Raw genomic sequence first — 16,809 nt, 5'->3', positions numbered from 1 at the left:
CATGAAGTGACCAGTTGATCAAATCCATAATTTCGATTCGGAGAACAGTGCAAGAAGGGTCTCTCAGACAAGACGAGTCCGCAGAAGCAAAGCAAGAGAGAGGCTTATCAGGAAGGGAGAGGCTGAGAAATGAGAGACGAGAGATGAGAGGAAAAAACACCCACACATTTCGCTACTATCAGGACCGGAATGTGTAGGCATTAAAAAAAAAAAACTCAGCACAGCATTCCGTGAAACACGGAGAAGAATTAACACAACAATTACACAAAAACATAAAAAAACATAAAAAGTACGAGAGAGCAAAGTCCCGTGTACAGTCTCCAAACATGAACTTTTCACAAAGTAAACATTCAGGGTGTGCTACATGACTTTGCCAAGCCTTTGATCCTTGGGCTGATATGTTGGTTATGACTTTGTATTTCTATCTGGTGTTCGTATATTTGCTTTTTGTTGTCAACTGTTGTTTGCACATCACCTGGCCTTCTACCTGTCTCTGATCCTGTTTCACATTCATGTGTCCTCCATCCATCCATCCATCCATCCATCCATCCATCTATTACCTGTACCCGCTTATCCTGTGCAGGGTCACAGGCAAGCTTGGAGCCTATCCCAGCTGACTATGGGCGAGAGGTGGGGTACACTGTGGACAAGTTACCAGGTCATCGCAGGGCTGACACATAGAGACAAACAACCATTCACACCTATGGTCAATTTAGAGCCATCAATTAACCTAACCTGCATGTCTTTGGACTGTGGGAGAAACCAGAGCACCCGGAGGAAACCCACACAGACGCAGAGAGAGCATTCAAGCTCCACACAGAAAGGCTCTCATCAGCCGTAGGGCTTGAACCCAGGACCTTCTTGCTGTGAGGTGACAGTGCAAATCACTACACCACCATGCCACCATTTATGTGTCCTCTCTTATCTACTAAAATCTTCACCTGCATCGGTATCCACCTCCAGACTGTACCTGACACAGTCTTGTGGGTCTTACAGTTATTAACATTTTGCTATATGGCATAGAATGAATGAATGAATGAATGAATACTGCCATGGTGGCTCAGGTTACTCTCTGTGCCTGTCTTTCCATTAACCTGCTTAATGCACAATTTGAAACTGAGAACTAAAAAATTAGAAATGGAAAAAACTCAAATATCACAAAAAATATTTTTTATGCTTGCACAAGGTGGTTTTTCTGATGATTTGAAAAAGCAATATTTCACAAAATTGAAATGGAAACATTTTTCAGATAATATGAAGAGCAAATGGAAATACTGTACCTTTCCGAAAAAAAGAGCTATTGTGAGAAGAGATACTATTGCAACAGGTGGGGGAAACAAGCTTTAAATGCAGAATATCAGTCAATGGAAACAGACCATTTGCAATGGTGTTTTCTTGAAATTTTTTAAAATATTGCTTCTATTTTGTGCAAAACTGCAATGGAAACCCAGCTACTGTGGAGTTTTATATGTTCTCTCTGTGTCCCTGTTGTTTTTCTCAGTAGTTTCCTCCCACCTCCCAAAAACATGGAAATTTGTCTCGTCAAACCTGGCCTTTGATGTGTGTGTGTGTGTGTGTGTGTGTGTGTGTGTGTGTGTGTGTGTGTGTGTGTGTGTGTGTGTGTGTGTGTGTGTGTGTGTGTTGCACTGTGATGGACAGGTATCTCATTCCGGGTGTATCTCTGTATTACTCACAGTGTTCTTTGCTTCCACTGTGATAAGGGTAAGAGGTTAGATAAATGAATAAATCATACAAAATAAAATGAATTAAAATCTTCACATAATTTTTCTCATGTTAACCAGCAAAATTTCACCACAATGTCATATTGGTAACATACATGTACTGTATGTCATTATGGAAAATGTTGTTCCCCATAAAGAGATAAAAACATACACACACACACTTACTACACAAACGATCCAGGTGAGAGTGGGTGGGGCTAAGAGTGTATGCGCCCACCAATCATGTTTAGATGGCACATGGGCGTTAACCGGTTGCATTAGGTGGATAAAAATTAACTATGTAAAGAGGTGTTTAGTCTAAACTACCCTGTCAGTCTCCTCACAGCAGTGCCAAGTCCTCTGCTACTTCACAGAGCGAGAGAGAGCGAGAGAGAGAGAGACAGAGTTAACTGTCACAATGACAAACCATGCTACTAACATGCGGGTGAGACTGCCTGTGATGTGTATTGTGTTGGAGATCATCCTCATCATCCTCTTTGGTGTCCTTGTGGAGTATAATGTTAATACTGATGCCAAGCAGTGGGCTGCAGGCAACAAGGAGAACAAATCTGAATACAACCTGGGGAACAACTTCTACACCCGCTATCCCAGTAAGTGTGTGTGTGTGTGTGTGTGTGTGTGTGTGTGTGTGTGAGCACACCTTTACAAATACAGCCAGTTTTAATGACATACACCAAAATGTACATTAACAATGTGTTTCCATACTTTGTCATTATAGCATTATAACAGTCGATTTTTTTTAGCCTGAAGTTATTTTCCCCCTCAGTTTACTCCAGGAATTCCAGAAAAAAATGTGTAATTTGCTGCATTAATAATGTAATGAATGGAATGAATTGAATTTATGCTAGCACTTTGCAGTAACCTAATAACATTTTACAGATTAGGCCAGTGTACAGTCAACAAATCACTTCATGGTGCCATATCAAGTAGATTACAAATTATGTATTGTTATGTCAAGTGTAAAGAAACAAATTAAAAAAGAAACATAAACACAAATTTAAAAAGTAAAAGTCAGAAAAATTCGAACTATTTAAAATATTTGCATGTGAGTCTGGATTATGCACATAAAATATCCATCAACTAAATAGATAAAACTATCCAACAGCTGAAGTCAAAGTCATCTGTCATTAGATAGGGCAGATCACACAGTGATTTCTTTTTCATTTTGGCATTTTAACATTTAATTGTCTCTTCACACATTATTCTATTATTTTCAGATTTCACACTCATATACAGTAGACACAAACACTTTTGATCTCTCGGGTATTATTATGAACTTCTCCCAGACTATAGCTGCATTTGGGTATGGATTATAAATTTTGTGTAAGCATGCAAAACAGGAATGATTTTTAACAGTAAAGAAATGTCTTTATTTTTGGTGGAGTAAGCTTGAGGCTGTTCAGAAGGAGCTAAAGTTTTGTTGTATTACAAACTCTTTAATTTGCCAAACCTGCTTGTCCACATTACCTTCAGTGCAGTTTATGCATGCAGACATTTGTGCAGTGCTTTAGTCCTAGACCTTATTAAAGAAAATCTTATTAATCTCTATTTCGACAACTGTTATCCAATGCCTCATTCAAAAATGGAATGGAAAAATGTGCAATGATCAGCTCAAGAAGTGAATAATGACTTTCAAGTACATATTAAATGTTAAGAACACTGCAATAAACAATACAAAACATATTATAAGTGTATTTTTGCATAAATGCTAGCACTCTTGAAAACTAAAATGAAAAAAATGGAAAAGCAAATTATTTGCTTTGGATTAAAACTCTTACATTTTAAATTGCTTAAAGTAGTACTGTTAAGAATTATTTACATTTTCACCATAGTAAAACTGTCTCTATTATTAATGAGTGCATTCTTTGAATGGCTGTCAGGGGCTTAAGTGATCTACCGTACCTGTGCTAGTCTTGACTTGCTGAGTTCTGCCAAAGGAGGGTGTGATAAGTGTTTCTTCAGAATGCTACCTGTGCTGGTCTTGTCATAGTATCGCACACGTGAAGGACACCAGTCCTTGTGTCCTTGCATAACACTCTCGCTGAAGGGAAACGGAGACGTTGAAAGCTGAAAGATGAGATTTCTGAAATGATTCACTGAAGTCTGGCTGAGTGGTATTTTAAATCTTAAGTGATCACCATTCACATGGGGTTTTTTTTCAACATGTTTCCAGTTTCTTGGGGATCTGTAATGCTGATCATTACTGTTAACGATACATGCAAACCAGGAAGGAAAACATTCCCACAGAGAAATAGACAGACAATCAAAACAGTTTGCATTTTTGAAACAAGGAACTTTGTCTTAAAATACTGTGTCCAAGTTATATTACAAGTACATGCAACAGGTCTGACACATCAAAGAAATGTGCATTTATATCAGGTGATTGCACCTGATATCTGGCTATTATGAATTAGATTTAAAAACCTTCCAGAAAATGACTTTCTGTTACCACATTTCCAGACCTCGTGTGACAGAATGTATCATGCTTACCCAGATTTTTAATAACACAGTATTATTGTCTGGATGTGTTGGCACCAAGCTTAGTCCACTCTGGGTAACAGCAACCCTTATCAAATCATCCAATCATGTGAACCTGTGCACTGTGCATATGTATAAAACGGTGTAGTACTGAGATGTACAGTATGTGTTTGTTTCTTTAGGTTTCCAGGATGTACATGTGATGATTTTCATTGGTTTTGGGTTCTTGATGACATTCCTGCAGCGATATGGCTTTAGCAGTGTTGGCTTCAACTTCCTCATTGCAGCCTTTGCTCTGCAATGGGCAACACTCATGCAGGGCTTCTTCCATGGTTTGCACCATGGGAAGATCCATGTTGATGTGTTAAGGTAAGATGCAGCATTTATCCTTAATTCTATACCTGTGCCTGTCTTCTTTCTTGTTGCTCTCTCTTTATCTCACTCATTTCTCCCATATCTTTATATTAAAGCCATTGACTTAGTAACTTTCTTCTGCAGCATGATCAACGCAGACTTCTGCACTGGCTCAGTCCTGATTTCATTTGGGGCTTTGTTGGGCAAGACAAGCCCAGTCCAGTTGCTGGTAATGGCCATATTTGAGGTTACACTGTTTGCTGTAAATGAGTTCATTCTTCTCGAAGTTCTTCATGTGAGTCAATTCTGATTCTCTCATCCTCTGTTAACTTAAATCCTCAAGCAGTCATTTGTGAGAATTGAGTTCTCAACAATCCTCAAATGGAATTAGAGAAATACAGCTGTTGTTTTGTCTTGAGGTTGAGGTAAAGTGTAGATGTAAGGTGTTATCAGTTAGGTGTTGGGGTTTTCACTATAATTAAACAGTTGGGTTTGTTTAAAGAAATTAAGAATTTTTTCTGGTAGTGGATGTATAAATTATGTTAGACAGGTGTGTAATAAATTTTGATCAAAGTTTAAAATTACAATTAATTGTATTATTAATGAGGCCTGTTGTGCTCCCAAATGATGCAACAAAAAAGTTTTCAGAAGTTTGAATCCCTGCAATGCCACAGCCATTTTTGGCAGGGAATTCACTCTGAGTGGGATGGATGGTGTTACTTCCACATGTATGTGGAAGAGGGTAGATAGTGTTTTCCTCAGAGTATGTTCAGATTCCCTGTGACCCACTATGAACAGCAATTTGTGAATATGGCAGGTTTCATGTGTCTCAGATGAAGCACATGCTAGCCTTCAGATGCCCTGTTTGGTAACTTTTGTGTGATCGAGGAGAGCTAGCTAGTATGTAGGAATTGGCAAATTACCAAATTGGGAGATAATGGGGTAAAAAAATTGTTTCTTTGATCAAACAGCAGATAAAATCACTCTTAATGCCTATGTATCCTTAAACACATATAGGCAAAAGATGCTGGAGGATCCATGACCATCCATACTTTTGGAGCATACTTTGGACTTGTGGTGACACGTGTGCTGTATAGGCCCAACCTGGAAAAGAGCAAGCAAAAGGAGAGCTCTGTGTACCATTCTGACCTCTTTGCCATGTTTGGTTAGTTAAATTACTTGCCTAGATCCAGGAGCACATTGGAATGTGGTGATAATATGGTGATAATGTGGTGATAATGTGGTGTCCCTTTAGTTGCTGGACACTGTAAAAATGTAAACAAATTAAACCACATAAATTGTTAATTATGGTATTAAAATAAAGACATGACATAATTTGGAAGCCACTGAACAGTCACTGTGTCATTGTTGATATGATTATTAATTACAGTAGGAAAGACAAAATCAGACTTTGGATCAGCACTTATACATGTATCAAGGTGCTTGAGCAAGGACCATTACAAAGAGAGAGACAGGAATTTTGTCTAAATCTCACAAACAGAAAAGATTCTTATATTCTGATTATCTCTCTCCAGGAACCATCTACCTGTGGATGTTCTGGCCCAGCTTCAACTCAGCCATCACTACTGAGGGAGACAGCCAGCATCGCACTGCCCTGAACACATACTACTCACTGGCTGCTTGCACCCTTTCCACATATGCTTTCTCTGCTCTTGTCAACCCCGAAGGAAAACTTGACATGGTGAGTGCCCCCAAATGACCTACTTGTGTTATAGTATTTCGGTTGGCTAGGTCTTCATGTGTATATTTTACAGTGACTGACTGCACAGCTGACTTTTGATAAAGTCTAAAAGAATGGTCCCTCCAATATAGAAGGCAATATTTGCTTAAATGTTATCGTAAAGGTACAATATATATCCCCCTGGACGCCTCCCTGGGGAGGTGTTCCAGGCATGTCCCCCCGGGAGGAGGCCTCGGGGAAGACCCAGGACACGCTGGAGGGACTATGTCTCTCGGCTAGCCTGGGAACGCCTTGGTGTTCTTCCCGAGGAGCTGGCCGAGGTGTCTGGGGAAAGGGACGTTTGGGCTTCCATGCTCAGACTGCTGCCTCCGCGACCCGGCCCCGGATAAAGCGGATGAAGACGAGACGAGACAATATATCCCTAACTTTACACTGCCCAGTTCACTTACTTATTTTATTGACATCACAGCATTCTTTCTCACCTGGCAGGTGCCCATCATCCAGTGTGTTGATTGTTGTCTAAAGAGGAACATTTTTTAAGATGGTGTCATTTCAGCTATTTAAGAAGTCAAACCACATACTGGTTCTCGGGGAGATGGCTTATCACATGGAACTTTTAGGTCCACATTCAGATCCTAAAACTTCCATGTGATAAGATTAGTACTGTATATGGTGTATTCACATACAGTACAAATCTACAGAAGTGCTGTTCTGTGGTGCTCTTTTTATTAACTAGGAGTTTGTTATTTGGAGGAGTGGAGGAGATGGTGTTTCAGTACACCGCATTCTTTACTAATCTTATCACATGGATCTTTTAGGTGCACATTCAGAATGCTGCATTGGCAGGTGGTGTTGCTATGGGAACTGCTGGTGAAATGATGCTGACTCCATTTGGTTCCATGATCGTGGGATTCCTTGCTGGAATAATCTCAGTGCTGGGGTACAAGTATCTCTCAGTGAGTAGTGCACTGACAAACAATGTTAAAACTCTGGACTTTTTACACTTGTTATAAAGTGCAAGCCTGTTATAAAAATGAAAATGTAAATGCAACCAAAATGTATTTGAAACTTCAGGGGGTAGGTTGAAATACAATTAGCCACATGTTACACAAGTGTGAATACATCAGTCTCACTTTGGACAACCAAAACTCCTCCCAACAGGTGATGCGGTACACGTGCTCAATAAATGCCAAAATTAGCTGCTGCATTTAAAAATGTTACCAAGATTAAAAACACATAATGAGCTACAGTATCAGTCAAATGTTTGGACACACCTACTCATACATAGTTTTTTCTGTATTTTGACTATTTTCTACATTGTAGAACAATACTGAAGACATCAAACCTATGAAATAACATATGGAACATATATTTAATAAGTGGTAAAGAAAAAGTGTTTAAAAAATATGTTTCGTATTTTAAATTCCTCAAAATAGCCACGGTTTACCTTGGTGACGCTTTGCACACTATTTGTTTGAGTTTGAGATCAAACAGTAAATAGTAAATAATAAAAATACAGTAAATAGCCCTATTCCACAACTGTAGTAATCCATATTATGTCAAGAACCACTCAACTAAGTCAAGAGAAATGACATCCATCATTACTTTACTTTAAGACATGAAGTGTCTTTTAATTAATAAAAATAAAGAAAAACTGTTGAATTAGAAGGTATGTCAAAAGTTTTGACTGGTACTGTAAGTAGCATATAAACACATCATACAGCAATTGGAGTTTCTTCAGTCTGACTAACCAGACACATATTTGAGTAAATGTGCATGGTTAAAATCATATCAGACCACAACTCATGTACAAGATGCATGAATTGACTGGGTGAGTTTAAGCATCACTTCATGAACAGTGCATATAAGCTTTCTGGGGCAAAAAAAAAAAAGTCAGATGCTCCTTATTGCACAATGTCAAAAGGTTTTGCACATGGATGAATGTAAATTAGCATGCATTAGTACATCAGTTGTTAGCCAGACTGAGATTGCCTTCTGTGCTTCATGTCCAAGCAAAACACAGCCAGGATGACAACTGTAAGATGCACTGAGTGCGATCTCAGGGAAAATGATAGAATACTGAGACGCTTTGACTAGCTTGCAAAATCACTGGACCTTGATACGATAGAACAGCATACCATTTAGAATTATTTGGAACAGCATCTGAGACACCGAAATAGGCTTAACAAACTCTAGCTGATTTGCCCAACCAGTCAGTGGAAGAGTGGACTATACTAATACTGACAAAACAGTGGTAGCGTTCTTAACAAACAGGGCTGGGGTTGTTATTAAAACAAGGGGAGGCATAACCACATATTGGGGGGAAATAACTTTCAGAGGGGTAGCACTGTCGCCTTACAGCAAGAAGGTCCTGGGTTTGAGCCCCGCGGCCGACGAGGGCCTTTCTGTGTGGAGTTGACATGTTCTCCCTGGGTGCTCCGGTTTCCCCTACAATCCAAAGACATGCAGGTTAGGCTAATTGATGGCTCTAAATTGACCATAGGTGTGAATGGTTGTCTCTATGTATCAGCCCTGCGATAACCTGGTGACTCATCCAGGGTGTACCCTGCCTCTCGCCCATAGTCAGCTGGGATAGGCTTGCCTGCGACCCTGTAAAACAGGATAAGCGGCTACAGATAATGGATGGATGGATGGATGGATGGATGGAACTTTCAGTGATCTTAGTTTCAACTCTCTATATTGATGGTACTCTCTTTGGCAGCCTATTTTGGATTCAAAGCTAAAGATTCAAGATACGTGTGGTGTTCATAACCTACATGGGATGCCTGGAGTCCTGGGAGCCATTGTTGGTGCAATCACTGCTGCAACAGCAAGCCCTTTAGTATATGGCAACGGGTGAGAATTTTTTTTTTTTTATACTAACTCTAAAGCTTGTCATACAAAAATACAACCAAATAAAATTTAGCCAAAATGCTGAAAACTTAGATATTACTACGGCACTTTAACTTTTGTAGGAGAAATAGATGATAAATCAATAATCAATGAGCAAAGCTTTTTTTAAATATTTGTTCAGTGCAAATACCCTGCATATCTATCAGAAATGATAGGTGGCTGCTCTAAGCTCACACTGCTTCCTTCTAATGTTTTCCATAGAATGAAAGATGTGTTTCCTAAGATCCACAGTCAGGAGTTCACTGCATCCTATCAGGGTGTAATGCAAATCGTCTCACTGTTTGTCACTCTGGGTATAGCCCTTGGTGGTGGGCTTATTGTTGGTAAGAATCAAGTAACCAGGATTACTTCACACTGAAATTCAGAAATCATAATGTGATGAAATATGCATGACCATAAAAATATAATTATTCTCAGATGTAAAGTGTTTACAGACAGCACCACTGCTGTAACGGTGGAGTTGTAACAGTTACAGAGTTCTAATACTATGTGCCTATATTGATCATTATTAAAAAGCATGTAGAGGTTTACTGTAAAGTATGTGTAGGACTCATAATACGCCGTGTATGTTCTTAGGATTCATTTTAAAACTGCCTATTTTTGGAACCCCACCTGACAATCTCTGCTTTGAGGATGCAGTCTTTTGGGAGGTAAATGATTTATGATGCAACAGTTACTATATGAAATTGTAGTGAAGTCATTTGACGAGGAGATGCATAGCAACAAACTGTAAATTTACATGACTTTTTAAAAACTTTTTTTTTCTCAAGATGTTCGAATTTTTTCGTAAACACGTCATATATTCTTTCATATTGTATCATTTTTTCATCAGGTGCCAGGAGAAGAGGAGGGTCATAATGAACTGACTACTGTGAAATCAGCTGATGAGTCAGAGAAACTCAATGGTTAAATTACATGTATGCTTTTGTGAGTGAGTGCTTGTGTGAATACATCTGTGTATGCCTATACTTATGTAGTGACTTGCCTGCCAAACATACAGGATATGCACTCAAAGCTGAGTATCATTCGAATATTATCTGTGGCCAACTCAAGAAATATGATTTTATATCGACTTTTGCATTCTGAATGTTGTGCAAATGTGTGTGGTTTCAACAATTTTGTCAAGTTGGAAGAATTTAACTTTATTTAGTTTAATGAGTATATAATTCATTTAAAAATGTAGACATATATGTGCTTTGCTGTAAAAACTGACCTTTGACAAATTAAAAAAAAAAAACTACCCAAATGTATCAGTGTTCACGTCACTGTGGTAAATACTGCATTCACAGAGATTAGTAAAAAGTGGAATGTCCCAGTTTAATCTAGCCTTTTCCCAATTTTTGTTTACATAAAATGCTGGCTGCTACAGGCAACATATATGGATTATTGGCCAAGATATCCAAAAGCTCAGTGCAAAGAAATGGGAATTGATATCACAGAATAATTATTCGAATGTCTGCTATGCTTATATAATATTTTCCCCACTTTAATATGCCTCAAACGTAAAATGATAATGCTAGTCAAAAGGACCACAAGGTGGCAGTAAATATAGGTATCAACTGCCGACCATATCTCATCTCATCTCATCTCATCTCATCTCATCTCATCTCATCTCATCTCATCTCATTATCTCTAGCCGTTTTATCCTGTTCTACAGGGTCGCAGGCAAGCTGGAGCCTATCCCAGCTGACTACAGGCGAAAGGCGGGGTACACCCTGGACAAGATCGACCATATGATGATAATGTATTTCAAAGCTAAGTTCATTCACATATGATGTCATGATATTTGTGTTAGTGCTGCCTCCTACAACATCAACACCTGCTACAACACTACATAGGACAGCAAAGCAGTAGCCACATCTCATTTGCAACACACTCATGGAGGAAACGGGATGTGGGAAGAAACTGGTGCACCTGGAGGAAATCTACGAAGGGACAGGGAGAACATGCAAATTCAAACTCTGAAAGGCCCTGGTTGACCGCGAGGTTTAATCCCAGAAACTTCTTGCTGTGATGTAATAGTGCTAAGCACTGCACTGTTGTGCTAGTCTGGCTAACGCGACTTCAAAGCTCTCCGAGCTATTGGTCTGGCCAAGATATTAAGCCCAACCGTTTCCCAGAGCCCGTGGTTGACCCGCCTCCCTGAAATGCCTCAGTTTGCTACTGGTCGAAGCCAGAAAAGGCTGTGACGAAGCTTAAACCAATCACATCACTCTTTCCTCTGACGTATGTGATGCGACGGGGCTAACTGGTAGATTAAACCATAGACATCCTATTATTAAACTCTTACCGAAGCCGGTCGGAAGCAAGGCGAAAACGTCCTTCCTTTCAATAAATACCTCCAGGGCTGCTCTTTGCTCCGTTTTCAATGAGAACTTCCCGTTGAATGCTTTCAATACAGCATTCGTGAATGAAGCGCTTCCGGCATAGATTCTGTAAACAATCTATGACTTCCGATCGCAGTTCTACTACGTCAGTGCCTTGAACACGCCTCTACCCAGGGCCGTTGGAGATGCTCAAAGTTGATTGGTTCCCGATTTTTCGGGAGCTTGGAAGAGCTGTAGATAGCTTGCCTGGCCAGACTAAGCTTGCAACAGGCCCTCGTGTTGTGTCACGCTTAGGATGGGCGGGCCCAGGCTACTGTTGTGCTGCCCTCATAGAATCCAGTCCATTGTTTTTTGTTTTGAAATCACTGCTACTCTGCTAATTTTCTGTTTAGCAGAAAATCTATATGTCTACATGTCATACATGGAGGTTTTGAGTAGCATATAATGTGTTTCATCTGAGGAACAAACACAGTACACAGAAAAGTTGTAACCATTTTGTTCAAAACAAAACAAAAAAACACTTGTAATTGGTACTTTGATTAAACAATGTGTGCTCAGTCTATCAACTTTCAGTTTCTCCTCCAGACAGATTTTAGCAGAAAAATAATGATAAACAATTGACCTTGTTCATGTTCATGGCACCTGTGACCGAATCCGTAACCCACCTTGTGGTGATGTATTACAGAAATGTCACCAAAAAAGGCAAGGATATATTAGTTCACTGGAGCTCAAAACTAGGCAGGCGTGTCATGCTGTGTCATTACATGACACGGCTGTTGCTGATTGGTTGCATGAACATACAGCAGAGATTATCTCTGCTTACAGCACTGGGCTCATATCAGTTAGCCCACAACCTCGCTTCATATCATTCTGGGGGTTTTTTTTTGTTTTGTTTTTTTGTTTTAAAGACCACTAGTGGTGCTGTTACACTTGGGTTTAAAAAAATCACAAATAATCCTCTTTAAAATGTTTGTTAAAGCTAGACAGCCTTTTGATTTCATAAAAGCGGTGAAATTTAGTTCCCTCTGAAATTTGTTCATGGTGATATATGTTTGTTTCTGTAATATCTCACAAAATATCAGGCCATTCTGTGGCTGGGAAGTTATTTCATTTGAAGGGATTACCTAGCAAATAACGTGCATGAAATTGCTTGCTTCGCGCAGTCAAGCAGACAGAGGAAGGCCGTCCCTGTGTCCGAAATTGCTCCCTACTCACTATCATGGGCGATTGCTCTAAGACAACGAGGGAGGCTCAGCCTCCTCTAAAAATGACGAACATCGTGTAGGATGAATTGTGCTAGGCTTATGTTATAGCCGACCTTATAACATTGCTATTTCAGATTCAGAATCATAGAAATATATGTGCTCAACCCAACTACAGTGCGAAATCATTCCGTTATAACTTTCCCCAGTTCACCTAATGTGCGCGTGAGTTTTTCCCCCTCGTGACAACGCGATGCAGCCCAGCCTCAGTGGACTTCAATGGCATTTGGGAGCTATGCGCTTTTCAATATCAAAATGCAAGACAATTATTGGACAAATACTGCGAAAATGCCCGCCCACCGGACTCCCAGCCTCAGTGGACTTCAGTGGCATTTGGGAGCTATGCGCTTTTCAATCTCAAAATGCAAGACGGTTATTGGACAAATACTGCGAAAATGCCCACCCACGGACTCCCAGCCTCACAGTGGGAGGGACATGGCAAAGCTTTCCGCGAGGAGACTGGTGATTGGTGAAAGTGGCCGGATATTTTCTTTGATTGACAGCTCGTTTCAAATATAGACAGGCAGCGGAGAATCTCAGTTCAGTCCCATGCGGATTCGCAAGTGATGTGGTGTATTGTAAGAGATCAGCTTACATTTCGATTTCATTCATTACATACGGTTTCTACCAGCTTTTTTAGTTTGTATTATTTTCATTGTAAATAAAGTGTAAATATAGTGTTGTCAAGTTTGCTATCTTAGTTCCAGAAATTTTGTTTATTTGAGTGACTGAACTTGAACTTGAGGAGGCTAGTCAGCTAGCAAGAAAGCTGCGCACGGATGCCAAGTATTGCTGATTTAATTTTGGCAAAGCCATTTGCCAGTCTTCCTTTCGAGGAAAAAATTAAAATTAAAGAGCAGGGTAGACCAACGCCTCAAATTGACTTGGTGAAAAAGGTAGGGAATAATACTCGTTCCTTTCAGCTCTCCTGGTACGAGAAAGTGAATTGGCTAACAGCAAGTGACCCACATCAACAACAGTAAATAGGCTACTTTAGTAATATGTCATGGATGGACCAAAAATATAGAATCTATTTAAAATGTTTATGCTGAGTATATTATATTGGAATATATATTTTTCTGGATATGAATTAAACACAGCTACAATTTGGAAAACATTTTTAAACAAAAACACAGCCAAGAACATTTCACACTACAGACCTGGATTAAAAGTGAAGGGTTATCAAAATTGTCAATAAAACATTTCTCAGTCAAAATAAGTAAAATATAGGGAAAGTGTCATTGAATGAAATATGTGGCACCCAGCTCTATGTTTGGCTCCCCAAGGTCAGTGCTTGTGCTTATTCCAGAACACTCTGCTGTTACTGCTGAGGTTCCTGACAAAGAGCTGCTTTCAATAATGATCAATTTTTAAACAACATGCCACAATTTTAAAATATAAAATGTTAAAATATACCCCCCCCCAAACACCACCATCATGTATATTGGACAGTAGGCTAATGGGCCAAAAGAACCTGTTATTTCACAGTTTGTGACCCTGCCAACAATCAGCCAGATCAGAGGCAAGAGTATGGGCAAAATTGATGTGTTTTTTCTTTTTTCTTTTAAAATCTGGAAATATCATAACCGACCAGCCTCCCCTGTTTGAAAGACTACCAGCTGCCACTGCTCACTATATAGGGCACTATATAGTGAGGACGCCCTTTTGTAGTGCTGTCTGAAACGATAGTGAGGATTGTTACACCCTATATAGTGCACTCAAAGTATCCCACAATGCATCACGAAAAGTAGTTGTCAGTAAGAGCGCTGAAACCAGCAGCGCTAACCAAACTACAAACATGGCCATTCAGAACTACAACAACCAAGATTCATAGCACCCTCTGTCACATTGAACTCAGCTGTTGCTCATTACTCATCACCACCACACTACTTAAACCTCTCCCTCACACAGTGTCAATGCAATCATTACCCCTTGGTTATTTTATTTCCCTATTGTAAATTTGGAAACTAAGGAGATTGCAAAATCCAAAGGTTTTTATCAGAATGTACAGCAGTATTTAGAAGTAATGTATGATGATATGACACAGATGTATACAGATGCTTCTAAAGACGAAACTGGTGAGATAGTAGCAGCAGTATTCATCCCCAGCTACAATATAAGTATTGGGAAAAGGACGTCAAATCACTTGTCAATTTTTTCAGCGGAAATGATGGCTATTATACTGGCCCTGCAGTGGGTGGAGGAGGTGAAGCCTAGTAAGGCAGTTATTTGTTCAGATTCTATGTCTTCCTTAAATAGTATCCAGAGTGGAAAATCTACATGCCAACAAGACCTCTTAGATGAAATTAACCACCTCATATTTAAGATAAATCAACATAAAACTTTTATTCAGTTCACATGGGTTCCAGCTCATAAGGGGGTTGAGGGTAATGAGAGAGTGGATAAAATGGCCAAAGAGGCCATCAAGGCAAATGAGGTTGAGTTAGAAGTCCCATTAAGCAAGGCAGAAATTAAAGTAATAATTAAAGACAACATCAACAAAATGTGGCAGGAGAAATGGAATACAGAGGAGAAAGGAAGGCATCTATATAATTTACAAAAGGAGGTGGTGTTTAGAAGGGGTGGTGAACTGAAACGACAGGAGGAGGTTTGGTTGACGAGGCTGAGGATAGGGCACACAAGTCTAAATGGTGGGTTGTATACAATAGGGAAACATCATTCTGGGGCCTGTGCATACTGTGGAGAAATAGAAAAGGTTGAGCATGTTCTTATACACTGTACACGGTATTCCAGTGAAAGAGAGAAGATGGGGAGGGCATTGAGAAAACCTGTAACTATAGACAACTTATTAAGTCAGCCATTCACGCAATCAGCAGTAACAGCTCTAACACAGTATTTAACCCTTTGGTGACTGACCCCTTGAAAATGGTTCCTCCAGGAACGATGACGTTTCAGTTGTCAAGACAATGGAAAAACTAAAATACAAGAGCATTTTGTTTTGTGCACAAGAGCATTGTGACGTATCTTTCTGTTTTTGTATTTTAGTTTTTCCGTTGTCTTGACAACTGAAAAGTCATCGTTCCTGGAGGAACCATTTTCAAGGGGTCAGTCACCAAAGGGTTTTAAAGGACACTCAAGTAGTAAACAGAATTTAGGTTTTTTTTGTTGTTGTTATAATCAGTCTGCAATTTAATATCCCTTGAGATCACACCTCAGCCTGGTAGACGGCGGTAATACACATCGATTGTTAACTGCCAATAAATTGACAGAAGAAGAAGAAGAAGTGTCAATGCAAAGTATCGTTCTGAGTTCCCAGTCCATACTCATACATGTCAACCCCTTTGGGCGTCCACCTGTAGTATCAGAGGAAGAAATCCATAAAATCAACATAAAATCCTTATAGCCTTTGAATCGCACCAAACTTTTATTTTGATGTGCATTTGTACAATACACATTTACTGCTATCCTATTGTTCATAGGGTAGGCTGCTCCCACTCCAAAGGAAAATACTTTTTACAGACTCAAGGAAAACACTCAAACTCCACTGTCTGTGCACTGTCAGTCAAAGTGTAGGCTGCTCCCATTTCAATGGGATACTTTTCACAGAGACCATTTTTGTCCACAGTCAGTCATGTTTACATATAGTCTTGATTATAATCACTGGCAGCCTTCTTTGCCAGCTGTAACTGCCTTTCTGTGGGGGTGATGTCACAACAGAAGTCTGTGTTCAGTTTGCATTGCAGTAGTGCAGTAAGGGTGTCTGTGCCCAGGTTTTTTCTGCAGTCTGTGTGGATTTTCCTGACCTGTGAGAATACCCTCTCACAGTCAGCATTGCTGCGAGGTAGACACAGCAATGCCGCCATAGTTTTTCTCAGGTTTGGAAATCTCTCCTGTCCGCATCTGCGCATGACCGGAACGAGCGAAGTCTCGCAGTCGCGATACTGCACGAGGCTTGAGGAATAAACATCTGGTTTCACATAGTCTGGGTCATAGACATATAAACATAGACACCACATTGAGCTGGTGGCCCCGTTGCTGGGATACGTCAGAGTGTCCGCCATATTTGATGT

General features: G+C 39.8%; 1 protein-coding gene across 1 annotated transcript; it reads left to right on the top strand.

The window, feature by feature from the left end:
- The first annotated feature begins 2,032 nt into the window (after positions 1 to 2,032).
- rhbg (Rh family B glycoprotein) lies at positions 2,033 to 10,435 on the top strand. Its single transcript, XM_060921940.1, has 10 exons — positions 2,033 to 2,332; positions 4,403 to 4,589; positions 4,719 to 4,869; positions 5,592 to 5,739; positions 6,110 to 6,276; positions 7,095 to 7,232; positions 8,999 to 9,132; positions 9,391 to 9,512; positions 9,766 to 9,839; positions 10,022 to 10,435. Exons 1-10 carry the CDS (start codon positions 2,140 to 2,142, stop codon positions 10,097 to 10,099), a joined length of 1,392 nt encoding a protein of 463 aa, XP_060777923.1. The 5' UTR covers positions 2,033 to 2,139; the 3' UTR covers positions 10,100 to 10,435.
- The last annotated feature ends 6,374 nt before the right edge of the window (positions 10,436 to 16,809 follow it).

This window comes from Neoarius graeffei, chromosome 5, assembly GCF_027579695.1.
Source record: "Neoarius graeffei isolate fNeoGra1 chromosome 5, fNeoGra1.pri, whole genome shotgun sequence".
Taxonomy (NCBI): Eukaryota; Metazoa; Chordata; class Actinopteri; order Siluriformes; family Ariidae; genus Neoarius; species Neoarius graeffei.
This window is presented reverse-complemented; position numbering and strand designations above follow the sequence as displayed.

What these genes read in the sequence shown, in the direction of transcription:
- rhbg (XM_060921940.1), top strand. Translation starts at nt 2,140, where the DNA reads ATGACAAACCATGCTACTAACATGCGGGTGAGACTGCCTGTGATGTGT. An exon ending in CCTTTAGTATATGGCAACGG is followed by an intron (nt 9,133 to 9,390) that starts GTGAGAATTTTT and finishes TGTTTTCCATAG; the next exon opens with AATGAAAGATGTGTTTCCTA. An exon ending in AGGATGCAGTCTTTTGGGAG is followed by an intron (nt 9,840 to 10,021) that starts GTAAATGATTTA and finishes TTTTTTCATCAG; the next exon opens with GTGCCAGGAGAAGAGGAGGG.